The sequence below is a fragment of the Ursus arctos genome, unplaced genomic scaffold (genome assembly GCF_023065955.2).
Source record: "Ursus arctos isolate Adak ecotype North America unplaced genomic scaffold, UrsArc2.0 scaffold_2, whole genome shotgun sequence".
Classification (NCBI taxonomy): Eukaryota; Metazoa; Chordata; class Mammalia; order Carnivora; family Ursidae; genus Ursus; species Ursus arctos.
Window position 1 is genome coordinate 39,304,486 of NW_026622874.1, and position 27,299 is coordinate 39,331,784.

General features: G+C 39.7%; 1 protein-coding gene across 1 annotated transcript; it reads right to left on the minus strand.

The window, feature by feature from the left end:
* Positions 1-10,801: 10,801 nt before the first annotated feature.
* Positions 10,802-24,448, minus strand: LOC113242448 (alpha-1,3-mannosyl-glycoprotein 4-beta-N-acetylglucosaminyltransferase C-like). The gene is made up of 4 exons (XM_048225356.2): positions 24,308-24,448; positions 16,978-17,152; positions 15,906-16,062; positions 10,802-12,440 (listed from the first exon to the last, which is right to left on the minus strand). The coding sequence occupies exons 2-4, from the start codon at positions 17,083-17,085 to the stop codon at positions 11,305-11,307; spliced, it is 1,401 nt and encodes a 466-aa protein (XP_048081313.2). The 5' UTR covers positions 17,086-17,152; positions 24,308-24,448; the 3' UTR covers positions 10,802-11,304.
* Between the last annotated feature and the right edge of the window lie 2,851 nt (positions 24,449-27,299).

A 27,299-nucleotide genomic window follows, 5' to 3' on the forward strand; every position in this document is an offset into this window, starting at 1 on the left:
GGTGCTGGAGCCTGGAGCAGCTCTGAAAAGAAATGTGAGCAGGGTACGCATCCCGAGTGCCTCCAGCTCAGAAAAGCTTAGGGACGGCCTCCTCTTGCCTGGAAGCCTCCCACTTCCTGTCCCCTCTTCCTTCCTTCTGGACACCATTGCCAAATTATGTCAGCCGTCTTTCCCCCACCCACCTCGACCCCCCTTCCTACCTGTAGCCATCTAAGGAGAGACAAGGGCCAAGGAGGTTGATTCAATTCCACGTCTACCTTCTTCACCTCCTGTCTGGGTTTCCAGGTGACACTGGAGTAGCTTCTTTTGTTTATCCACTCTTGGAGTAGAGACCCAACCAGAGAGAATGTGTTGCCAAGAAGAGGAAATCAAGTGTTAGGCATTAATCATATTCTTCCCTAAACTCCAAATTCAAGTCAAAGTCTCTACTTGGATGTTATTGATCAATCAATTGGGTCTTGTCTGTTAGTTCCCTGTTTAATTTTTGTGTCTGATCCTTCTTCCCAGGATTATGTTAAGCAGATTATGATGTTTTGAATTAAGTCAGAGGGACCAAGGGAAGCTCTTGTTAGTATATCTCTCCCCATCCTGAACTGGTGACTAGGATGGAAACCTAAAAGTGACCAGAAATTTCTAATGACGTGGAAGTCTTTACCATGTTTGGAGTGCTATATCCACGGAGTCTTTTAGTCTAACAGAAGATGTGGCTTGAGGGTTTATCGGAGAGCTGGAATTTCTCTGAGATCAAGGAGAAAATACTTTAATGTTTTTATGCATGCAGGATGGGGTCCCAGAGTGGCTCCTCTGAGGTAGCAGAAACTAGTCACCCCTCCCAGGAGACCCTGCTTGACAACCATTGTCCAACCTGAATAGGGGGCTTGCTACCACTCCAGCCTCACATCAAGCACCTGTTCCTGGATAAGGTGGGGCTAAAGTTTTAAAGCCTTTTATCTTTTATCTCAAACTCAGAGGTGTGGAAATTAACTGTTGGTTCGAATCTAATTAACGGAAGTGGATATTGAATGTTCCCGTCCCCTATGAGAAGGCTGCCACAGATGGTTCCTGGAGGAGTTATAGCTCGCATTCTGCCCCCTCCCCACCCAGGCTCTGTGACGCTGTGCTGCTGGGGGATGCGCCAGTCACCACAAACTGGTCCCCAGATCTGCAGTTCTTACGTGGGCCTCCCACTTCCCAGAACTGCCCAGTGGGCGTCTGAAGTTTCCTTTTCTTCTATTCTCCTTAGCTGCTCTGTCTCGTTACCAAGATCACATTTCCAGTTCTTCCTTGGTCTCCCCACCCCTCCCCTCCATGCTTGACTTCGCATTAGGCAAAAAAGCACATTTGGCCTTTTACTAAGGAAAGAATATAACCAAATGACATTGTCTCTTATCAGTTCAGCTTTTTAGATATGAAAAACAGAACTTGGGGACCCTGGGTGGCTCAGTCGGTTAAGCATCTGACTTTGGCTCAGGTCATGATCCTGGGGTCTTGTGATTGAGTCCCACGCTCCACGCTCAGTGCAGAGTCTGCTTGTCCCTCTCCCTCTGCCCCTGCCCTGGCTCGTGCTCTGTCTCTCTCTCAAATAAATAAATAAAATCTTTAAAAAAGGAAAGGAAAGGAAAGGAAAGGAAAGGAAAAAGGAAAGAAAAGAAAAGAAAAACAGAACCTGCCTTTAGGATATGATCTTACTTACAATAATATTTTATTTCCTTTCAGTTTTATTGAGATATAGTGAACATACAGAACTGTTTACATAGGTTTAATGTGCACAGCATAGTGGCTTTACTTACATATATTGCAAAATGACTACGGCCATAAGGTTTAGTTAACATCCATCATCCCATATGGACATACACACACACACACACACACACACACGCACACACACACGCACACACGCACACAGGAAAAAAACCACATTTTTTTCTTTGTGATGAGAACTTTTTTTTTTTTATAATGATTTTTTATTATATTATGTTAGTCACCATACAGTACATCCCCGGTTTCCAATGTAAGGCTCGATGATTCATTAGTTGTGTATAACACCCAGTGCACCATGCAATACGTGCCCTCCTTACTACCCATCACCGGTCTATCCCATTCCCTCACCCCCCTCCCCTCTGAGGCCCTCAGTTTGTTGTGATGAGAACTTTTAGTATTTACTCTCTTAGCAACTTGCAAATATACCACACAACAGAGTTAACTACAGTCATCATGTTGTACGTTACATCCTCAGTACTTATTTATTTTATAACTGGAAGTTTGTACGTTTTGACCACCTTCCTCCACTTCCTTCTCCCCTCAACCCCCTACTCCTGGTTCTGAAAATCTGATCTCTTTTTCTGTGAATTTGTTTGTTTTTTAGATTCCACATATGAAAGAGATCAGACGGAATTTGTCTTTCTCTGTCTGACTTACTTCATTTAGCATAATGCCCTCCGTGTCCATCCATGGTGTCACAAGTGGCAGCATTTCCTTCTTTTTGACGGCTCAGGAGTATTACACACATTTTCTTGACTCCTAATAATGCTGTTTGAGAAGTCCATGTATTTAAAAAATATGGTTTTCTACCACAGCATAACTACCCTGAACTAAAACCCTTTTTCCTTCCCTTCTCTTCCCCTTTTGAATCCTCTCTTCCAATTTTTCCTCTCCTCTCCTTTCTCCTCTAGGAACCAAAAAATAAACAAGCAAACAAATAAAAAACTATTACATTGAAGTTAAGATGGTTAGAGAAAAATCTAGGACTTTTTTTGGCATTAAAATTGTGTATAATTTTAATGTTCATTTATTATTTTTTTTCTTTTATGGTCAGTGATTTTTTTGGTCCTGTTTAAGAAATATCACACACTACATGGTTGCAGAGATAGCCTCTAACGTTTCCTTCTAGATCTGTAGTGTTAATTTCCCCCCAGCTTTATTGAAGTATACGGTAATTGACAAAAATTATATGTGTTTGAGGTGTACGACTTGATGTTTTGATATACGTTTATGCTGTGAAATAATCACCACAATCAAGCTCAGTAACATATCCATCACCTCACATAGTGACCGTTTTCTTTCTTTTCCTTTTCTTTCCTTTCTTCCTTTCCCCTCTCCTTCCTTCCTTCCTTCCTTCCTTCCTTCCTTCCTTCCTTCCTTCCTTCCTTCCCTCCCTCCCTCCCTCCCTTCCTCCCTTTCTTCCTTCCTTCTCCCTGCTTTCTTTGGATGAAAGCCCTTAATATCTACCTTTTAGCGAATTTCATGGATACAATACAGTATTGATAACGATCCTCACATTGCTGTACACGAGACCCCCGAGCTTATTAATCTTGCACAACTGGAACTTTGTACTCTTTGACTAAGATCTCCCCATTTCCCCTCCCCCAGCCCTGGCAACCACCATTCTACCGTCTGCTTCTAGTAGGTACGTTCTGGTATCTCATTGTGTTTGTTTTTCTTTTGTAAACTAAGATTTAATTTTTTAATGGTAAAATCAGCTTTTTAAAGCATAGAGTTCTGTAAGTTTTGGCATGAATATACTGTCATGTAGCTGCCACCATATTCAAGACAGAGAACACTGTCATCACCTCCCGAAATGTCCTCATACTTTCTTGTAGTCAATCCTTTCCCTCATTCCCAGCCTCTTGCAGCTATTCACCTGTTTTCTGTCTCCACAGTCTTGCTTTTTCCAGAATTTCATACCGATGAAATCATGTGGTATGTAGCCTTCTGAGTCTGGCTCTTCTCAGTACGCTGCATTCGAGACTCATCCGTATTTTTGTGTATATTAGGAGCTCCTTCCTTTTTACTGCTGAGTGATAGTCTACTTTAAGGATGGGCCAGGGCTTCTTTATTCATTCATAATTGGATGGATATTTGGGTTGTGTCCAGGTTTTGGCAATTACAAATAAAACCACTAAAGATGTGATAGTCTACTTTAAGGATGGGCCAGGGCTTCTTTATTCATTCATAATCGGATGGATATTTGGGTTGTGTCCAGGTTTTGGCAATTACAAATAAAACCACTAAAGATGTTCTCTATCAGGTTTTTGCGTAACATAAATTTTCATTTCTCTCAGATTAATGCCCAGGAGAGCAATTGCTGAGTCATACGATACGTGCATGTTTACTTCATAAGAAACTGCTATTCTAAAGCAGTGGATCGTTTTGAGCCTCCCCCCCCCCCAATATATGAGGAGAGTTCCAGTTGCTCCCAATCAATACTTGGATTGTCAGGTTATTTTAAACATTTTATCCCTTCAAATAGGTATATGTTAGTGTCTCATTGTGTTTTCAGTTTGCATTTTCCTAATAGTTAATGATGTTGATCGTTTCCCCCCCTAAAATCAGTCTTTAAAGCTATATTCTTTATTCTAAGTCCTGCTTTAGTTGCATCCCATAAATTTAGAGGTTGTGTATTCATTATTATTCAGTTTAAAATAGTTTCTAATTTCATTTGCAATTTCTTTTTTGACCCATAAGTTATTTAGAAATGTTGCTTAATATTCCAAATCTTTGGAGATTTTCTAGATGTTTAATTGTTCTTGGTTTCTACTTTTATTCCTTTTCAGTTTGAGAGCATATTTTGTATGACTATAATCCTTGAAACCAGGGTAGCTCTCTAATACACAGTCATTGTTCTGCTGTGGCAAAATATTTGGCAAAATTTTCTCACCTGGCCTTGCTTTCAGTTTCCCACTGACCTCATTCCTGACTTTTTGGTTTCTCTTTTCAGTCTCTGACCAGATAACTCTTTGAACCTGAAGCAGATCTGGCTTCTCTGGCTTGTCTTGTCAAAGAGAGGTCTTTGGCGCTATTTTGTCATCTCTTGGCTTCCTCCATTTCTGGCTGGGCCCATTACCATCTTGCCTAGATAAGCCCTGGCCTGGGGCCTGGTCCTGATTGGTGCAGTAACAGATGTCGTCTTTTCCTTAAGGCGTTGTTTTGTGTCTCTGAGGAACATTGGGTGATATCCCGTTCACTAGGCCTGTACTATACTCAGGGATGATCCTATCTGGGGACTTTCTAGACTGACAAACTCAAATGTTCTTCAGAGGGAAAGGGAAGAGTATCCAGGAGATGCTCTTAATCATATTTTAGACATAGACTTCTTTGGACATTTTCAAAAAATGCATAAAACATACCCAGCCACTCACACACTCTCCAATACCTACTTATACAAAGACCACAGCTCCTCCAACCAATCACACATATACCGATTAACACCCCCACACCCCTGCACATATACCCACTCCCACATGGCCACACATCCACCTTCCACACACCAACCAACCCCGCACACCTACATATACATCCACTTATATACACAATACACTCTTCTCATTAACATACTCCCACTCACCTACCCACCCACCTGGATATTTCACACATACCCGTAAGCACCCATAGACATACCTCCTTACAAAAACCACACACACATCTCACACACACTTCTGTATTGAAGTTCAGGTTAGCTCCAGGTTAAGAACTCATCATTATAGGGTGTCTTTTCACAAAAGTCCCCTACTCACAGACTTCTGTATCTGACAGGTAGAATTTAGGATCCTGAGGAATCTCTCGGAATAAATCATCCATGCTTTGGGGCAGTGTGAGTGGGGGCCCTTCCTCTCTGCTGTCCTTACTCTCTGTGCTCATGTCTAACTAGCATTTCCCATTAAATGATGATGCGATATTCTAGAATGTTATTAATCTCGCCACTAGTCTGTAAACATCTTGGGGACTGTATCATCAATCTTTAAATTCCCAGTGCTTAGCATAAGGCTTAGCTTAGAGGGCACTCAATTTTGAGAGAATGGGTGACTCACTTTCAGACGGCCTGAATGAAAATAATTCACCTATTCAACAAATGTATGTTGAGTTTCTATTGGTTGCCAGGTGCTGCATTAGTCTTGTAGGAGAGGAAAGGAAGAGCAAGACTTTGCCCTGTGACTTTTGGAGATATAGTCGAATGTAGGAGACAGGCAGACAGAAAGTTATAATATCTGTAGGGTATTTATTTGCTCAATTCTTATGACATGGAAGGCACTCAATATAATTTTTTTAAAAGATTTTATTTATTTATTTGACAGAGAGACACAGCCAGCGAGAGAGGGAACACAAGCAGGGGGAGTGGGAGAGGAAGAAGCAGGCTCCCAGCGGAGGAGCCTGATGTGGGGCTCGATCCCATAACGCCGGGATCACGCCCTGAGCCGAAGGCAGACGCCCAACCGCTTTGCCACCCAGGCGCCCCAGCCCCTCAATATAATTTCTTGATTGAACAAAGTGCTATAGTAGAGTTCAGCATAAAATATTATGAAAAATAGCAGAAATGTGTTAACTCTGTCTCTGGATAGTCAGGGAAGACTTCCCAGAGGAGATTGCATTTGAGCTAGAATTTGAGAGCTGATTGGGAATTTTCCAGGTGAATCTAAGGGTAAGGGCATATTAGACGATCTGAATTTTGGCTACAGAAGGTAGAAGGATATGAGTCTGAGAAGTTTGATCCAGATTGTGAGACTCTTGTGAGTAATACAGGGTTGATGTTCAACCCAGTTACCAACCAATTAATAAGCACCTGCCCTTGGGTGTGGTCCAGTGTCCCAGGAGGCATCTCTTCCCCTTCCCTGATACTCCCCAGACCTTCCATGACCTAGTAACAGGAGTTAAGAACGGGCACTTCAGGGGACTTCTAGGACCCTGTCCTAGTGCTGGGGCCAGCGCTTGTTTCAATTGAAGTGTTCTTGTTCCATCTAGTTTTTAAATTTTTAGTACCATCTCTGATATAATGCAAAGAAAAAGAGCTGAGAGAATTAGCATTTACTGAACAACTTTTGTGGCAGACATGGTAGTGATGGAATGGGAAGTCACTTGCTAATGTGTTCTTATTGAGTCCTCATAAATGCCATTGAATGTATATATTATTATCCCTACATATGAGGAAGTGAGGTTAAGTAAAGAGAAGAAATATTTATTAAGAGTCTGCTATTGATAGATGTTGCCTTCTCCTACCTTTGGCCCTGGGTCTCAGTATTTCCATTTCTAGACTCTAACTCTTGGGAGACTTTGCTCGGCTGTCTTAGGATATCCCAACTTAATTTTGATCACAAGTAACCAACTGTGTTTTCTGATCAGCACACAACAAATTATTTTTAAAATGGACAGAAGGTCAATAAAAGACAGCCTGATGTAGAGATTCATACAAAATGGGTGGGGACAATGCAGTAAGAGAAAAATAAAAAAGAAGTGGTTACGGAGAAGATGAGAGAGAGAGAAAGAGAGAGAGAGAGAGCAGGGGGAAGGGCAAAGGAAGAGGGAGAGAGAGAATCTTAAGCAAGCTCCACACCCAGCACAGAGTCTGTTGCTGGGCTTAATCTCACGACCCTGAGATCATGACCCGAGCCGGAATCAAGAGTCTGACACTTAACTGACTGAGCCACACAGGCGCCCCTGGGATGATCCAGTTTTGTATCAGAAATGCACCCCATTTATGAGCTGAACATGGGGGCTTTTCATAAACTTTACACTGCATCTTTTCCCATCAGCATAACCTCTGATACCATCAGATCTGCTGGATTGTATGATCTCGGTGGCAAAACTTGTCTTGCAACAGGGACCTGCTGCAAAGCTCTTTCTTGCTCTAAGACCCATTCGAAGCTGGCAGCTTTCAGTATCATCCAATAAATGAGCTGGAGTAGCATTGCCAGATTTGGAAACTATTGTGCTCAGAACCCAAAGAGGTCTACAGGGCACCATGCTTCCCTTTTTGTAGTAGAGGATGTAAATGCAGTAATTTGTCCTCTAGTTTGGAGGGAATATTCTGCTACTCCCTTGACCACTGGACTCCAAAATACTTCACTCAAGTGGCAAATTCCTGAATTTTACCCTCTTACCAAGATCTCCAGCATCTAGCCACTCACTTGTCTTGTCTAATCAGTATGATGTTCTGTGGGATATCTAGACAGTCCAAATCTCTTTGGACTATATTATGACAGAAGGCAGGAGAGTTTACATAGTTCTTTTTGTTTTTTCTTTTAAAAAGATTGTATTTATTTATTTGACAGAGAGAGAGAGAGAGAGAGAGAGAGAGAGAGTGATCGCACAAGCAGGGGAAGCGGCAGGCAGAGGGAGAGGGAAAAGCAGGCTCCTCGCTGAGCAGAGAGCCCTCGCTGAGCTCAATCCCAGGAGTCTGGGATCATGACCTGAACCGAAGGCAGATGCTTAACCAGCTGAGCCACCCAGGCACCCCTGAGTGTACATAGTTGTGGGGCAAAAATGTGAACGAGTATTGTCAACTCATGTGACTGTGAAGTCTTTCTGATTTTCTTTTTTTTTTCTTTTTAAAGATTTTATTTATTTATTTGACAGAGAGAGAGACAGCCAGTGAGAGAGGGAACACAAGCAGGGGGAGTGGGAGAGGAAGAAGCAGGCTCCCAGTGGAGCAGGGAGTCCGGGGCGGGGCTTGATTCCAGGTCTCTGGGATCACACCCTGAGCCGAAGGCAGACGCTTAAGGACTTGAGCCACCCAGGTGCCCCTGATTTTCTTTTCTAATCAGAATAGAAAAGAATGCATTTTCTTTTTTTTTTAAAGATTTTTATTTATTCATTTGACAGAGATAGAGACAGCCAGCGAGAGAGGGAACACAAGCAGGGGGAGTGGGAGAGGAAGAAGCAGGCTCCCAGTGGAGGAGCCCGATGTGGGACTCGATCCCGGAACGCCGGGATCACGCCCTGAGCCGAAGGCAGACGCTTAACGACTGCGCTACCCAGGCGCCCCAAGAATGCATTTTCTAAGTCAATGGCTGCATAGTATGTGCTCACGGGGATATCAATCTGCATTAACAATGGCAGTATATCTGACACAGCAGCTACAATCTGGGCTACTAAATGGATGAGCTTGTGGTAGTCTACAGTCATTTTTTTAGGAGCCATCCAGTTTCTGCAGGGGCTAGATTAGTGAATTAAATAGATATTATAGGGACTTCCACAATTTATACTTTAGGTCTCTACTGGTGACATTGAACTCTGCCATCCTTCCCTTCCCTGCTTGGCATAGAATAGTTTTCGATTTACTATCTTGGCCGGGTGTAGGGGCAGTTTCAGAGGTTTCCACTTGGCTTTCTCCTCTATGATAGCTCTTACCCCATAGACCAAGGATCCAATGAGGGGTTACTCCAACGACCGAATACATCAATTCCAATTATACACTTAGGGACTGGAAGAATGACCATTGAGTGGGTCTGTAGACATAGTGGTCCCTCTGTAAGCATGATTTTGGCAAGGACAGCATTTATAATGTGGCCCCCTTAAGTTCCCACTCTAACAGGAGGCTGTGATTATGCTTTGATTCTGGATATCAATATCAACCCAGAACTTGTGTGTGATAGTTGTGAAAATGTCTGGATATTTCCCCTTCCCCAGTTGTACAATTATCCAAGTAGATGGCTATAGGTCCTTTTGGGAAAAAAGCTGGGGAATCATTACAGGATATATTGTTACAAGGTCCTCCTTCTAGGGACTTGGCCACCTCTTCTGTCAGTGAATATAGGCCTGAAAATTGGCGTAAGTCCAGGACCTAAGCAAGAGATTGTGACTTTTCATTGGGGTGACTGCCCTCAACTTCCTGTTCCTCCATGTTGGCCTTTTCCTGCTTGTAGATATTAAGTAGCAGCCTTCTTATCCATCTGTTTTGTGCATAGTGATGACATGTTCTATTCATCTATTTTAACCTCTATTTCCACAACTTCCTGAGGGTCATGAGTAACCGGTCCCAAATCCTCACCTTACTATCCACTTCCTCGGCATACTCTTAGTACCTCTTGTATTAGTACACACCTGCCAAGAAGCTAACATGAAAATGGGGTTAGACATCCAAGAGATTTATTAGTGGAGGGAGAAGGAGAAAGCATGGAGAGGCTTCAGAGTGTAGTGACAACTGTGGAAGGTGACGGAGAAGGAAGAAATTGGTAAGAAGAGTCTAGGACTGCAGTATGGTTCAAAGAAAGTTTCAAACAGGATGATGAAGAGTTTTGAGTCAATGTCACCTGTTGGAGGAGTCCCCCATCTTACCAGAATGGGCCTTGCTAGTACCCCTGCTGTAGTCACTTATTGGCGGGAGCATTCTGTGGGAAGTATGACCTTACCACCAACGCTGTGGTGGATCCAGAGAATAGCAGGGGAGCTGTCAGTCATGCTGCTTGCAGCAGCTTTCAACAATACCTTTTTATGGCTACCATATACACTTGCTCCATTTCCCTGCGTTTGATGTTCCCAAAGCTTCTACCTCTCATCCTTGTTCAGTTTCCCCCACATCCCCCTCCGTGTTTCCATCCCATTATCCTGTTTCCAAATCCCCCAGCTCTTTCTATCCATTTTTATTACAACTCATTAGGACATACTGCCTGTTTTTTTTTATTTCATTTCTTCCCAAATATCCCTCTTAAAGTGGTCATTTCTTTTTTCTTTATCCCTACCTTCATGGATTATAGTTCTCAAGCTAGTGAAAACCAGACACTGCACATTAGTTGAGCTCAGGGCTCAGAGCTCAGATTTTTCCTGGAATAGAGATCTCGTAGCAAAACTGAACTGAAAAAATGTTAGTAAAATACCCAGTTTTTCCTATCAGAAACATCCCAATTACCTTATAGTCCCAGAGATAAGACTATGCTAGAGACAGGAGCAACCAAAAATCAGAGAAAATTATTTTTAATAATTTTGATGCTATTTAAAAGGGAATGCCCTGACATATTGGGTAACTGTGTAGGAGAAAACTCTGCCTAATATAAAGGTTACCCAATAAATATTTATCAAATGAATGACTGCCTTGTAATGGGATAATGAGATCACAGAGAAAATAGCCATGTTCCTCTCCTGACCAACCAATTTTTTTTTGGTTACATAGGAAGTTCAGCCTTCAATGACACTATTTCTTGGCTGTTGGAAAGATCCTCTGTCTTCTCTCATGCACTGCTAGAGTCTTGGGGTATGAGCATCAGTCAGTCCTACCCACATGTTCCTATAGTTTCTAGAAGTCTGGCATTCTTGCCCCAAGGGAAGAATTTTGGATGGTAGATCCTTTTGCATAGAAAACCAGGGAAGTGTTAAAAATCCTGCCTCTTCCACTAGCGGCTCTCTGGGACCAAGAGGTGTTACCTTCACTCTGCCTTTTAACATGCTGTGTCTTCTGTATTAAGAATCCTGAAAGGACCCAAGAGTGAGATGTACTTGACCAATTTCAAGACTTTAATTTTTTTAACCTCTATAGATTCTAACCTCCAACCTGATCCCTCCCAGAACTCCCAATGGCTTCTTCAATATTATTAAACTTCACTTAATCCACAGGTTGATGTGCCTGATTATTATTCCAGAGGGTGGAGTGGCTGTCACAAGCAATCTCACACATTTTACCTTCTTCCCAGACTCATTAGATAATACCTGCTTATTCAGGGTGCCATTTTCCAGTAGCCCCAGTAGAATATAGTCATCACAGTCATTGATCCTATTAGTAGCATCATAGCCCAGTTCTACGTGTCCCTCTTCCAGCTGATTCTTGTTTTTTAGGTGAGATCCAGTCAACACTTGAACTCGGAACACTTTGGCAGGTACATCCAAAACCACAGTCAGATGACTGCCAGCCTCAGCAGATTTGGTATAAAAGAAATTCTTATCCAAGCTATAGGCATTCATGAGAACAGAGCCATTGGCAACCTTCAAGCTAGTGTAGATGGAAGCAGCAGGGTTGCTGGGAGAACCAGGGTCATTTTCCTCAATCTCTTTATCTTTGAAGCTATTGAATTTGCCATCAAAGAAGGAGGAATTACCCATGTGCTGGAAAAGGGAAGGGAAGAATTGGATTGGTGTTGGTTGCATGAGAAGGTCATGAAAATGAGCGAGGAGGTAGTCACAGGGCATTTCTTGGTAGAAGAGGAAAAGGAAGTGAACCAGGCAGGGAAGATCTCTAGTACGAAAGAGTTTTCCAGTGAAGCCCAGCTGAGAGAAGTTCAGAGTCAACCAAGATTTGTTTTCCCAGGCAGACACTATAGTAACTATCTGGGTGACAAATCCTGGAGCACATTTCACATCATCTTCGATCATCAGAAAGTAGTCAGAGTGGTTGGTAGCAAAGTTCATGAGGAAGGCATAATCCATGTTCTGCTTGGAGCTGAAGGCTACATAAGCTGGGGAGTCATGTAAGTTTTTCTTAAGGTCTTTTAAGGGAAGATAGCTTTTAAGAGGTGTATTGATCACTATTAGCTGTCTGGCCTGGATATACGGTTTAAAAAGGGTTGAGATGCTGGAGATCATTTGACCAAGCCACTTGGGGTCAGGATCTGCCAGGTGTACCACGACGATGAAGTGTTTCTGCTCAGATGAGGAGGAGGCAAAGAAGAGAGATTGCAGGGTGTCCAAGAGGGAGCTCCCACGGGGATGCTGAACTGAAGAAATCCCTATGGTCAGCAGTTCTAGGATTGGGGAGAAAAGAGGACCTTTAACAACTTAGAGAAATGAGGAAAATAGTTGCTATAGGTGAGGTTATAATACTTTCTTAGGTCTTTCCATATGCTAAATTCATTTGTCCCTGTGGTTATTTTACATTTTCTCTCCCCCAGGCCTGGGTATGGACCATATCAGGAGCTAAAAATATCTGGCCATAAGTTGTGAGTTAAAAAAAAAATTATCTTTGAAAAACTATCGTGGGAGAAATAGATAAAGAAGATAAACTGATAATATTGCATCTGTGTCTCGTCCCACCCAAAGTCCCACTGAGAAATGAGGAAGGTTGCCGTGAGAAAATCATAATTGAGGAATTCCTGGAAGATAGAATATGGAACAGGATTGGTGGAGAAATCTAAGTAGAATTTATAGCCCAAAAGACACACAGAGAAAACAACTACACAGATACATCTATACCAAAAGCCTCAGAAAAGTTCGAAGTTTGAGCCACCAAATATAGAGGTATGGGCTCTTGGATGGTCACCTGGATACTTGCAGAACTGTTCCCAGAACCACTGCACCAGTGATCACCAAGGGGCTGGGGGTAGCAACACCAAAGCCCAGGCTAAAGTCCTAAAGATTTCTGTCTAAATAAAGTGGAAGGTCTGCCAGGCAAAGGCCCAAGGTGTGAGTCCTGGGGCTGGAGAGAACATCATAACTGCAGCCAAGATCTCTAGGCACAGAAGAAGGGGGAGAGGAGATAACACAGCTGACTATGGCATTTACCTTTAGATTCCCTCAAGTAGACACTCAGAAATGTAGAGCCTGCCGGAGTGTCTAAGCAGATAAATGGGGGAAATTCCCCAGATGACTTAGGGTTCTACTAGGAGAGAGAGTGGGATACTTCACCCAGAGATCTGCTACCCACATTCCTTACTTTTCTGTGTCACTGCTTCCCCATCATCTAATGAGGCAGGCTTCTATAATCACAACACACTTCTACAGAGAGGCAAAAAGGAGTGGTTATTTGTAGAGAATTACACTGTTCATTCTAGATCCTTGAATATAAATCTGAAACAAGAATCATCAAACATTTGGATATAAATATGAAACAAGAATTACCAACATAATGGAAGAAAAGCAACAACTCAACCAGAAAGAGAACTCCAAAAATATAAGAGGGAACAGTGAAATGAAGAACATTTCAAATATATTACATCAATCTTCAGAGGATTGAAGAAGAAAGCATACTCTTTGGCAAAAGAACAGGCTTGTATGAAAAGAAGTCTGTAGAAAATATGGATATGCGGACTTGACCAAGTTCAGCTTAGATTTGTCTGGCAATAATATTTCATGAGTTGGTGGTATGTTCTTCCATCAGAAGGCACACAATGGCAAATAGTTTCTGTTTTTAGGATATTCGCAACTTTCGACGTTCAGTGTCTAGATCCATTAATACTCTCGGGGTTGTAATATGGTGATACTCTAAGTCAAACATTCCTTCTCCATTCATTATCTGGAATGTTTCTATAAAGTGAAAATTCCCCTAACCTTTTCTTTGGTTACCAAGTGGTATAGTTCATATAGGAAAGTGAGCTAAGTATTTGATTCTTCCCCTTTATTTACCAGCTTTCAAAATAATGGATTTGTTTCCTAGCATTCTCCAATGGTGACACAATTGGTTAGTGGTTTTTTGTTTGTTTGTTTGTTTTTAAAGATTTTATTCATTTATCCGACAGAGATAGAGACAGCCAGCGAGAGAGGGAACACAAGCAGGGGGACTGGGAGAGGAAGAAGCAGGCTCACAGCGGAGGAGCCTGATGTGGGGCTCGATCCCATAACACCGGGATCACGCCCTGAGCCGAAGGCAGACGCTTAACCGCTGTGCGACCCAGGCGCCCCTGTTTGTTTGTTTTGGTATCCATATGAACTAATAAATTTTATGTTTCAAACCATTGAAATTTTATCTTTATTGATGCTCAAATTGTCCTACCTTAGGCAAGTAGCCTCTTAAAGTTGGATCCTGAGCCCCTTCAATACAACTTCAGTAATTTTTCTTTTTTTAAAAAAGATTTGTTTATTTATTTTGGGGGGGGAAGGGAGAGGGAGAGAATCTCAAGCAGATTCCTGGCTGAGCCAGGCTGGACATGGGGCTCCATGTAGGGCTTGACATCATGAACCATGAGATCATGACCTCAGCTGAAAGCTGAGCTCAAGTTGGATGCTTAACCGACTGAGCTATCCAGGCGCCCCTCAACTTTAGTTATTTTTGAAAGATTCCTTGCTATTTGGTATGACGTTTCCTGCCTTGGACCTGGAATCAGGTATTTTTTTCAAGGAGGACTGGTTCTTTTAATATAAAATGGTATTACTCGTTGCTAGTGGGTCATTTCTAGGCCCTAGTGCACAGAGTTAAAAATATTTTTAAAAAGATTTTAAATTTAAAAAAATTTTTAAAAGAACACATCATGGGTTCAGACTGATATTTCAAAATGTATTCAATTCAAAAATGCATTTATTTATTTATTTATTTATTTAAAAAGATTTTATTTATTTATTTGACAGAGAGACAGCCAGCCAGATAGGGAACACAAGCAGGGGGAGTGGGAGAGGAAGAAGCAGGCTTCCAGCAGAGGAACCCGATGTGGAGCTCGATCCCATAACGCCGGGATCACGCCCTGAGCCGAAGGCAGATGCCTAACGACTGTGCCACCCAGGCACCCCCAAAAATGCATTTAAACTTAAAGAAAAAAGTAGTTTTTCCTTGCTGAGAGTTCTTTGTATTTTTAAGACCAACAAGCTTAAGCCCTCTTGAACTTAATCTTATTTTATTGACAATAAATAGCTTTGCACTGTCCTTTGAATTCTTAAAGTGTTTTGAGTCAGTTAATGCTTATTCTGCCACAAGGTTTATTTTTTCTTATCAAATGCCATCCCAACTTATGGGGATCAAATGAGTGCCATAGTTGGACCTCAGAAGGGTGCACAATGCCAAAATGAAGCTTGTTTAGCAAAGAGAATCCCAGAGTCCTAGTTGAGCTAACAGATAAAAGCCACATATTCTCTAGCCGTACACTTCATAACAGATGCTAGCACAGTTACCAGTGATAGGGGAAAGAGGGGTACCATTACTGCAGCAGTCAGTGAGGACCACAGTCAGACCTAGGCTGGAGCTACAATTTTGAGAGTAATTAGCATATAGATGGTAGTTAGGGCTGTGAGACTAGATGAGGTTACCAAGACAGTGAGTCCAGACAAGAACTGGGATACATCAACATTTAGACATTGGAGAGAAGATAAACCAGCAAAAGAGACTGAGGATCTACTAGGAAGCTGGAGGAAAACCAGGAGAGTTTGGGATTCTGCAAGCAATTGAAGAATGTTAAGACAGTGATCCACTGGACCAAATGCTAGGCCTATTTCCTTTCTACTGCCTTGTCTCTACTCTTGTCTGACCTGTCCCGGCACGTTCCATACGCCTTGTGCATACTCACTTTTTTTCACAGGAGGAGCTCCAATCAAGATACGGGAGTTTACATTTTTGAGCAGTTCTAAGTTTTTCTGCATATTTTTAAAGGTTTCCAAGTGGTTTGTTCTATCAGGGTCGATCTGCATCCGGGCTCTCTGCCAAGCTACCATCTCCTTTTCCTCCTGAGAAAAAAGTAAGTTTCAGCTCTATGATTCAAGCCCTTAGGGAATAATAGTTGAGTGGCTTTTCTTTGTGTAACACAATGAAATATCTCCAGGATACAGGGCAGGTTGCTCAGGGCTGACTTCAGTTTCTTTCTTATTCTCTAAAAAAGTTCTACACTAGGGGTTCTTGTATAGGCTGTGGGTCCTGGGGTGAAGGGAATTGGAATTTCTCTAGCTCTTCTGGGTTATATGTAGGAAATGAGATAATGTCAGTCTATGTCATTCTTCACTCACAATCCTCCCTATGACTACAGCCTGATATGGGTTCCGTGAAGGGCAAAACATATATTAAGTGTGAGAGATACAGGAGAGAAGGTAATTCCACCCAGTGTCCCAATCTAAACTCTTTCCTGTTGGTGGCACTTCACTCTTCCAAATTCGTTTACTACTCTCCCTTTTCTTCTTTGTCTCTTCTGGTTTCTAGTGCAATTTTCTCAACTCTTTAGACTTTTTCTTGGCTTAGATAAATGACTTCACTTTTCTGAAATTCAGCATCCTATCGTATAAAATGGGCAAGAGGGGGTCTGTAACTTTGAAAGTGAAGGAAATTTTCTAAAATGGGAAACTTACTAAACAAAGAATATTTTATGTCTCATCAATTGCTATTAAAAAAAGGGCCAACTTTGCTGAAGTATTAAATAAGTGTTATTTTTTCTCAGCCCTAAATTCTGTCTTTTGGAGTGCCACATCCCTTATTGCCTCCATCAAAGAAAAAAGATATGTTGAGTCCTCAAACTTTATTATCTTTTTTCTTCTTTGAGTGTCTACAATGTTAGTGACAATTTCACACAATTAGACACTTAGATAATCTGGTTTTTTTTTTTTAAGTCAAGGGATTTCAACTTTGCTCCATCCATAATTTCTGGTACTCACCAAAGATAGGAAACTTGTAGTATCAAAGGGATTTTCTCTAATGAAAAAGAAGATCGAAAACACCATTACTGTTGCAATAATGATGAATATCCATAGGAAATCTTTCATGGTGTTGGGGTTGGGAGCTTGCAGAGCTGTTTCTCAATATGTGATCCTTGGATGTATATTCAGATGTCTGCAATTTATACAGTATTAAGAAAAGTTTTCATTTGACAGTAATATTTTTTTCATGAATCAAGGAAGTTTATAGTATACAGTTTACTTGTATAAGTAGCATTCTTTTTTTTTAAAGACTTTTTAAAAGAGCAGTTATAGGTTCACAGCTAAATTGAGAGGACAGTACAGAGATTTTCCATATACCTTCCACTCCTACACATTTTTTTATTCATTCTTTTGAATTTGTTAAATAAATGATCACATCATTTGCAAACAAAGACAGTTGTATTTCTTCCCTCCCAATTTGTATACTTCCCTTTCCTTTTTTTTTTTTTTTTTTTTTTGTGCCTTACTGCATTAGTAAGGACTTCCAGTACAATGTTGAAAAGGAGTGGTAAAAAGGGACATCCTTGGCTTGTACCTGATCTTAGTGGGAAAGCTTTGAGTTTCTTACCATTAAATATGATGTTAATTGTAGGGTTTTGGTAGATAGTCTTTATCAAGTTGAGAAAGTTCCCCTCTATTCTTAGTTTATTGAGAGATTTTATCATGAATAGTGTTGGATTTTGTCAAAAGCTTTTTCTGCATCTGATAATTTTTTAAAATCTGTTGATGTGATGGGTTACATTAGTTGATTTTATATGCTAAACCAGCTTTGCATGCCTGGGATAAATCCTACTTGGTCATAGTGTATAATTCTTTTTTACATTGTTGGATTCAATTTGCTAATATTTTTGTTGAGGATTTTTGCATCTAAGTTCATGAGAGGTATTTTGTTTTCATTGATTTTGGTATCGGCATATTATCAACCTCATAAATTGAGTTGAGAAATATTCCCTCTTCTATTTTCTGGAAGAGATTGTGTAAAATTTGTTTTAATTACTTCAGTGTCAGGTAGAATTCTCCAACAAACCCACCTGGGCCTGATGCTTTTTTTTTTGGAAGGTTATTAGTTATTAATTCAATTTAATAGACGGAGGCTTTTCAGATCGTCTGTTCCTCCTTGTGTGAGTTTTGGCAGATTGTGTCATTCAAGGAATTAGTTTATTTCATCTAGGTTATCAAATTTGTGGGCATAGAGATATTGTTAGTATTCTTTTATTATCCTTTTGCTTTCCATGGGATCTGTGGTGATGGTCTCTCTTTCATTTCTGTTATTAGTAATTTGTGTCCTTTCTCTTTTTTTTCTTAGTTACCCTGGCTAGGGGCTCATTGATTTTAATGATCTTTTCAAAGAAACAGCTTTTGGTTTCATCCTATTGATTTCCTGTTTTCCATCTCATTGATTTCTGCTCTAATTCTTATTAATTCTTTTCTTCTGCTTACTTTGGATTTAATTTGCTCTTCTTTTTCTAATTTCCCAAGGTGGAAACTTAGATTATTGATTTTAGGTCTTTCTTCTTCTCTAATATATGCATTCAATGTTATAAATTTTCTTTTAAGCACCGTTTGCACTGTATCCCACAAAATTTGATAAGTTGTGTTTTCATTTTCATTCAGTTCAAAATATTTTAAGAGTTGTTCTTGTTCTTCTTGATTTCTTCTCCCTCCCCCTCCCCCTCCTCCTTCTTTTGGTGGGCAGCAAAGCAAGGTTTATTATTGAGCAATAACAAAGTGATAGTTCAAAGCTCCCAGAGAGGGGACCTAAGGGGGTTGCCCTGAAGATTTCTTCTTTGACCCATGTGTTATTCAGAGGTGTTTCCTTGGTTTAAGCTCCATGTATTTTGGATTTTTCAGTTATCTTTCTGTTATTGATTTCTAGTTTAATTCCACTGTGGCTTGAGAGCAGACATTGTGTGATTTCTATTTTTTAAATCTTTCCCCTCCCCACTCCCCCTGCCCTGAATTTTGCTATTTCAGTGCACCATTCATGAGGTTTTCAGTTTTTTGTGAAAGCAAGTCAGATGCTAGAACACAGAACATGTTTCTTTTTATTTGAAAGTTTTTTTCTTTTATGGTTTATGCATACTTAGAACCAATTGTTCTTTCATTCTCTCATTGCCTTATATTTGTCAATCTTGTCTATTAGCAGTAAGTTCTCTGAAGGAAGAAGCTATTTTCCCTTTGTCCTCTCCATGGCATTTAAACATAGTGCTGCGGATACAATAGGTGCTTAATACATTCTTGAAACTTTTTTTTTTTTAAAGATTTTATTTATTTATTCGACAGAGACAGAGACAGCGACAGCCAGCAAGAGAGGGAACACAAGCAGGGGGAGTGGGAGAGGAAGAAGCAGGCCCACAGCGGAGGAGCCTGATGTGGGGCTCGATCCCACAACACCAGGATCACGCCCTGAGCCGAAGGCAGACGCCCAACCGCTGTGCCACCCAGGCGCCCCCATTCTTGAAACTTTTGATTCCATCTTTGAAAAAAAAAATGAGATGCTTTTAAAATACATTCAAAACCTTAAGACTCATGCTCAGCATGGTCAGGGCTAAGTAATATAAGTTGTGGGAAATGACTGAGCTCTTGATCTCGCCAGAAGTCTTTGGTACCTATATAATTGTTCGTGATAATTGATAGAAATGGCTACTATTGAAAACAGGGCTTCTAGGGGGCGCCTGGGTGGCGCAGTGGTTAAGCGTCTGCCTTTGGCTCAGGGCGTGATCCCAGCGTTCTGGGATTGAGCTCCACATCAGGCTTCTCCGCTAGGAGCCTGCTTCTTCCTCTCCCACTCCCCCTGCTTGTGTTCCTCTTTCGCTGGCTGTCTGTCTCTGTCAAATAAATAAATAAAATCTTAAAAAAAAGAAAAAAAAAAGAAAATAGGGCTTCTAAACAATTTTTAATCTATATGTGCCTGTCCATGTATTGGTATAAAATGGAACGTCAAAGAAGCATTGAGAATAGAATAATAATGTATGTGATGACCAGTGGAAAATAAAAGCAGAAACCAAAGGCAATAAGAACATAAGGTAATTATGATTTCAGTCTACTGGATTCTTTTTCTATTCCTTTAAATTTGTTAAGATGTGTCTTATGGCCCAGAATATGGTCAATCTTGGTGAACATTCCATGTAAACTTGAGAAGAATGTGTAGTCTGCTGTTGTTAGATAAACCAGTCTGTGGATATAAATTATGTCTAGTTGACTGATAGTGTTGTTGAGATCAACTATATCCTTACTGATTTTCTGCCTGTTGGATCTGTCCATTCCTGATAGAGTGGCGTTGAGCTTTCCAACTATGATAGTGGATTCATCTATTTCTCCTTGCAGTTCTATCAGTTTTTGCTTCATTAAATTTAATGCTCTCTTTTTAGGTGCATACACATTAAGAACTGTTATGTCTTCATGGAGAATTGCCCCCTTTATCATTATGTAATATCCTTAAAAAAAAAAACCCTGATAATTTTCCTTGTTTTAAGTCCGCTTTGTCTGAAATTAATATGGCTACTCCCTCTTCCTTCCCTCTTTCTTCCCTCCCTTCCTTCCTCCCCTTCTTTTTTTCTTCCTTCCTTTTTCTTTCTTCCTTCCTTTCCTTTCTTTTTCTTTCTTTCTCTTCCCCCCTTAAAACCATTTTAATCACTTTTTAAAACTAATTAATTACCACTTTTAAGTCTACAGTTCAGTGGTATTAAATAAATTCATATTGTGCAACCATCACCACCATCCACCCCTATAGTTCTGTCTTCTAAAACGGAAACTCTATACCCATTAAACAATAACTCCCTATTCTCCCCTTCCCCCTAGCCTCTGGCAACTACCTTTGTACTTTCTTGTTTGTTTGTTATTAAGTTCAATTAGTGAACATATAGTACATCATTAGTTTTTGATGTAGTGTTCAACTTTCTGTCTTTATGATTTTGACTACTCTAAGTACCTCATATAAGTAGAATCATACAGTGTTTGTCTTTTTGTGACTTTTTTTTTAATAGTAGCCATCCTAATTGGTGTGAGATGATATCTCATCGTAGTTTTGAGTTACATTTCCCTAATGATGTCAAGTACCTTCTCATGTGCTTATTGGCCATTCATATATCTTCTCTGGAGAAATGTCTATTCAAGTCCTTTGCCCATTTCTCAATCAGTTTGTTTTGTTGTGTTTTAGAACTTCTCTTTATGTTCTGGTTGGTAATGTTTTATGAGATATATGATTTGCAAATGTTTTTTCCCATTCTGTGGGTTACCTTTTTACTCTGTTGATAATGTTTTTTTTGGTGAACAAAAATTTAAAATTTTCATTAAGTCCAATTTGTCTATTTTTTCTTTTGTTAAGTGTCTTTGGTGTCATATCCAGGAAATCATTGCTAAATCCAATGCTGTAAAGCTTTTGTTCTGTGTTTTCTTTTAAGAGTTTCATTGTTTTAGATCTTACATTTAGGTTCTTGATACATTTTGAGCTAATTTTTGTATATTGTGTAAGGTAAGGGTCCAACTTCATTCTTTTTCATGTGGACATCCAGTTTTGAAAAGGCTGTTCTTTTCCCTATTAAATGGTCTTGGCACTCTTGTCAAAAATAATTTGACCATATATCCATAGGCTTATTTTGGGGCACTCTATTCTATCCCATTTTGTATTTATGCCAATACCACACTGTTTTGATTACTGTAGTATTGTAGTAAGTTTTGAAATCTGTCAGTGTGAGTCTCCCAGTTTTTTCTTTTTCAAGATTATTTTGGCTATCCAGAGTCCCATGAGATTCCATATGAATTTTACGATGAATTTTTCTTTTTCTCCAAAAAATGTTATTGGGATTTTGATAGAGATTGCACTGAATCTGTAGATTGCTTTGGGCAGCACCGACATTTAACAATATTATGTTTCTTAATCCATGAACATGGGATGCATTTACATTTATTTATGTCTTACATTTCTTTCAGCAATGTTTTGTAGTTTCATTGTATAAGTCTTTTCACTCGTTTACTCCCAAGTATTTTATTCTTTTTATGCTATTGTAAGTAGAATTGTTTTTATAACTTCCTTTTCAGATTGTTCATTGTTCATGTATAAAAAATGCAACAGATTTTTGTGTTGACTTTGTATCCTGCTTCTTTACTGAATTCATTTATTCGTTCCAACAGATTTTTTGGTGTGTGTATGTAAGGAATCTTCAGAGTTTTCTACCTATAAGATCATATCATTTGCAAACAGAAAATTTTACTTCTTCCTTTCCAATTTGGATGTCTTTTATTTCTTTTTCTTGCATAACTACTCTTAATAGAACTTCCAATACTATGTTGAATAGAAGTGATGAGAACATGTTTCAGTCTTTCACCATTGAGTATGAGTGTTTTTATCATGAAAATGTGTGAATTTTGTCAAACGCTTTTTCTGCATCAATTGAAATGATCACATGGGGCTTTTTCTTCATTCTGTTGATGTGGCATATTAGATTGATCAAATTTTGTATGTTGCATCATTCTTGTATTCCAGGAGTATATTGTACATCATCATGGTGCATGTATCTTTTAACACTGATTTGAGGGGTGTCTGGGTGGCTCAGTTGGTTGGGTATCTGCCTTCCACTCAGGTTATGATCTCAGGGTGCTAGGATCAAGTCCTGCATTGGGCTCCTTGCTCAGCTGCGAGTCTTCTTCTCCCTCTCTCTCTGTGATCTCTCTCACTCTCTCTCAAATAAATAATAAATAGAATCTTTTAAAAAAATACTGAATTTGGTTTGCTAGTATTTTGCTGAGGATTATTGCATCAATATTCATAAAGGGTATTGGGTCATAGTTTTCTTTGCTTGTGGTGTCTTTGTTGGCTTTGGTATCAGGGTAATGTTGGTCTCATAGAATGATTTATGAAGTATTTATTTCTGTTCAGTATTTGGGGAAAGTTTGAGAAGGATTGGTACTAGTTCTTTAAATGTTTGGTAGACTTCATCAGTGAAGCCATCAGGCCCAGTGTTTTTTGGTTGTTGTGGGGAGATTTTTGATTACTAGAGTCAATCTCTTTACTAGTTATAGATCTATTCAAATTTTCTATTTCTTCATGGTTTAGTTTTAGTAGGTTTTATATTTCTAGGAATTGGACATTTAATTTAGATTACCCAATTAACTGGCATACAATTTTTCATAGTACTCTTTTATTTATTTACTTATTTATTATTTATTTTTTTATTTTAAAAATTTATTTGAGAGAGAGAGATAAATTGAGAGAATGAGCAGGGGGAGGGGCAGAGGGAGAAGCAGACTCCCAGCTGAGCTGGGAGTCTGACATGGGACTTGATCCCAGGACCTGGAGATCGTGACCTGAGCCAAAGGCAGGTGCTTAACCATCTGAGCCACCCAGGTGCCCTGGAAATTTTTTTTCCATCTTTTCACTTGCAAACTGTTGGTGTCTTTGGATCTAAAGTGAGTCTCTCAGGGAGCCTGGCTGGCTCAGTCAATGAAGCATGTGACTCTTGATCTTGGGGTTTTGAGTGGGTATAGAGATTACTTAAAAATAGAATCTTTAAAAAAATTTTAAAAAATAAAACTGAGTCTCTCATAGTTAGCACATAGTTGTATCAGATTATTTTTAAAAGATTTTATTTATTTATTTATTTATTTATTTATTTATTTGAGAGAGAGACAGAGACAGAGACAGAGAGACAGAGAAAGAGACAGAAAGGCAGAGAATGGGGAAGGAGCAGAGGGAGAGTGACAAGCAGACTCCGCACTGAGTGTGGAGTCTGATCATGGCCCAATCCCAGGACCCTGAGATCATGACCTAAGCTGAAATCAAGTCAGCCGCTCAACCAACTGAGCCACCCATGTGCCCAGATCAGTATTTTAAGTCAATTCTGCTAATGTCCGTCTTGATTGGAGAGTTTAGTTAATTTACATTTAAAGTAATTACTCCTAAGATGTACTTCTGTCATTTCGTTATATGTTTTCTAAATGCCTTACAGATTTTTGTCCTTATTTTCTTCATTACCATCTACTTTTGTGTTGTTGATTTTTTGATAGTGAAATGTTTTAATTACCTTTTCATTTCCTTTTGTGTGTACTTTATAGCTATTTTATTTGTGGTTGCCATGGGGATTACATTTAGCATCCTAAAGTTATAACTCTTTAATTTGAATTTATACTGGCTTAACTTCAATAACATAGAAACTGCTCTTTTATAGGTCTACTAAAAGTATATATTTATTTATATATATTTATATAAATTCTAAATATATATATTTATATAAATTTATATATATTCATATATATAAAAGTTTCAACCACAACACATTTAAGTTCTCACCTTTAATGGAGCTATAGTTCTGAGACTTCTTTCGTGGACTGCAGAGGAACTCAGCTTCACAACTCTTGAGAGTTGAAGTCGTTCTCCAAAGTCAAGAAGAAAATATAATGTTTGGGGGAGCTGGGATGGGGCCAGAATTTGCATCCTCTGAGGCAAGACAAAGATGGTCACTGCTTTCAGGTGACACTCCCCCTGACAACCATTGTTCTCCCTGAATGGGGCCTGTTTACCCTCCAACTTCACACCCAACACCAGCTCCTTGGTGATGGTCCCAGGGAAATGGTGAGGAAGTTCTGATAACAGCTTCCTGAGATTCTGACCTAGATTCAGGACTATGGACTGGGCCACATTTTTCTCCAAATAAAAATAGTTTTATTGGTATTTCCCCCAATTTAAAACACAATGCATGTTCAATGTAAAACATTAGATTATTTAAAAAAATTCCATGGACAAATACTACCAGGAATTTGAAGACAGGAAAGAATAAAATCACTTATTCTGCTTATTTTTTTAAAAAGATTTATTTATTTATTTATTTATTTATTTATTTACTCAATTTGAAGAGAGAGGAAGAAGGAGAAGCAGATTCCTTGCTGAGTGTTCAGCCCAATGCAGGGCTTCATCTCAAGACCCTGAGATCATGACCTGAACTGAAATCAAGAGTCAGACACTTAACCACTGAGCCATCCAGGCGACCCATGCTGCTTATTTTTAACAAATATATTTACTTGGTAGAAAAGCATATGAAAGAACAGCTGCTGGAGCCTTCCTGGATTTAACTTGGTGACTTTCACATTACAGCCCCATAAAGATGAAATGGTTGGTGACATTTTTGACAGGCTGCTCCCACTTTTGGATTTTCTATCTTTCAAAGAAATGCTTCTGGACTACAGAGCGGAAAAGGGAGGTCAGGTACAGGAAGTAACCAGTGGTATACTGGCTACTTGTGCAAATCATCTTTCCGTCATCCAGAGCACTGCAACGCTGGCTTTCACCTCCAGCCAATGGGATTGCTTTGGACATCTACAGCTCAATAGGTTGGGAGAGGATTAGGCTAACAATGACAGAAAAACAGATCTTGGAAAATCTGAATTTGTACCTGTTCATCAATGTTAAGTATTGAGGAGTCAAAAAGAAAACAGAAGATTTAATGTTATTAACATAACAACACTCCCCACATTGATATATAAAGAACTGTTGCAATAAAATGACAACCCATTTACGAATGGGCAGAGTATCTAACAGACATTTCACCGAAGATGTACAAATGGCTAATAAGCACATGAAAATATGCTCAATATCATTAGTCAGTCGGGTAATGCAAATCAAAACCACAATGACATAGTATGTCATACCCACGAGAATGGCCATAATAAAAAAGACAGACAATAACAAGTGTTGATGAGGATGTGGAGAAGTTGGAACACTTACACATTGCTGGTGGGAATGTAAACTGGTAGAGCTGCTTAGGAAAACAGTTTGACAGTTCCTCAAAGAGTTAAACATAAAATTACCAAATGGGGGATGCCTGGGTGCTCAGTTGGTTAAGCATCTCCCTTCAGCTCAGGTCATGATCTCAGGGTCCTGGGATTGAGCCCTGCACTGGACTCTCCACTCAGCGGGGAGTCTGCTTCTCCCTCTGCCTGCCCCTCCCCCTGCTTGTGCCCTTTCTCTCTCTCTAATAAATAAATAAAATCTTAAAAAAAATTACCAAATGACACAGCGATTCCACTTCTAGGTATATACCAAAGAGAAATGGAAATACATGTCCATACAAATTTGTACATGAATGTTCACAGCAGCATTATTCAAAATAGCCTGAAAGTGTACACAATCCAAATGTCCATCAATTCATAAACAGACAAAATAAGGTATTCCATGTAATGGACTATTATTCAGCCATAAAAAGGAAGGGAGTGCTTGCTTATACATGCTACAACATGCATGAACCTTGAAAACATCATGCTACGTGAAAGCAGACAGACACAAAAGGCCACATAAGATATGATTTCATTTGTATGAAATGTCCAGAATAGCAGATCCATAGAGACAGAATGTTGATTAATGGTTGCTAGGGATTCGGCAGAGGGAGAATAGGGAAAATTGATAATTAAAACAGTTTCTCTTGGGGGTGATTAAAATGTTCTGAACTAGATACTGTGATGGTTGCACAACTTTGTGAATATGCTAAAAAAAATCGTACACTTTAAAAGGATGATTTCTATGGTGTGTGAATTATATCTTGATTAAAAAAAACACTTAAGGGCCTGAAAAAAATAAAATTATCTGACTTCAGGGATTGCTGTTTCCTCTAAAATATCTTCTCGTATTCAGTAATTCTAGGACTCCTCCTAGAGTAGATACCTGTCCCAGGTACTTCTGAGTCAGGCAACTTCAGAGTCAGTTCATGTTGAACATCCCACCTGGGACCCCTTCCTCCAGCACACATGCTGAACCCCCACCAGAGACAGGCGTTGCATGAATCTTTTGTGTGCTCACAGCTCTTTCACTTGGGCAAGGATCTCAGTTTTTCAGTCCCAGAGGCTCAGCTGTGAGGTGGTTTTGAGTGTTTGGGAATGTTTATCTAAGGTGTTACTCAAACTAGCTGTGCCTTCTTAAGTTTTCTGAAGATTCTATTTTCTACCCACCGTTCTAGGAAAATCACAGCTAGTCTTGGCGGTGGGAATCAATCGAAAGAGATGTTCTTTACCTAAAAGAGAGATGTAAAAATCAACCCCTAGGCTTATGTTTGCAGTCCTTTTTGCTAAAAAAGGACTGTATCTTTTGCTGATCCTGATGTAGTTCCACTGTTTCTAGGAGAAACCTCTTTCTAAAAAAAGCAATATTTTTGAAAAATATTTTTAATAGATTAATATTCTGGCTAACCTAGTGGATTTAATCTTGGAATTTCAAATGATCACCTACTTAAGGATAAAATATTACATATCATGCGCTTTCTAGTTGTTAGTGCTGAGAAGGCAAAAATACTTTG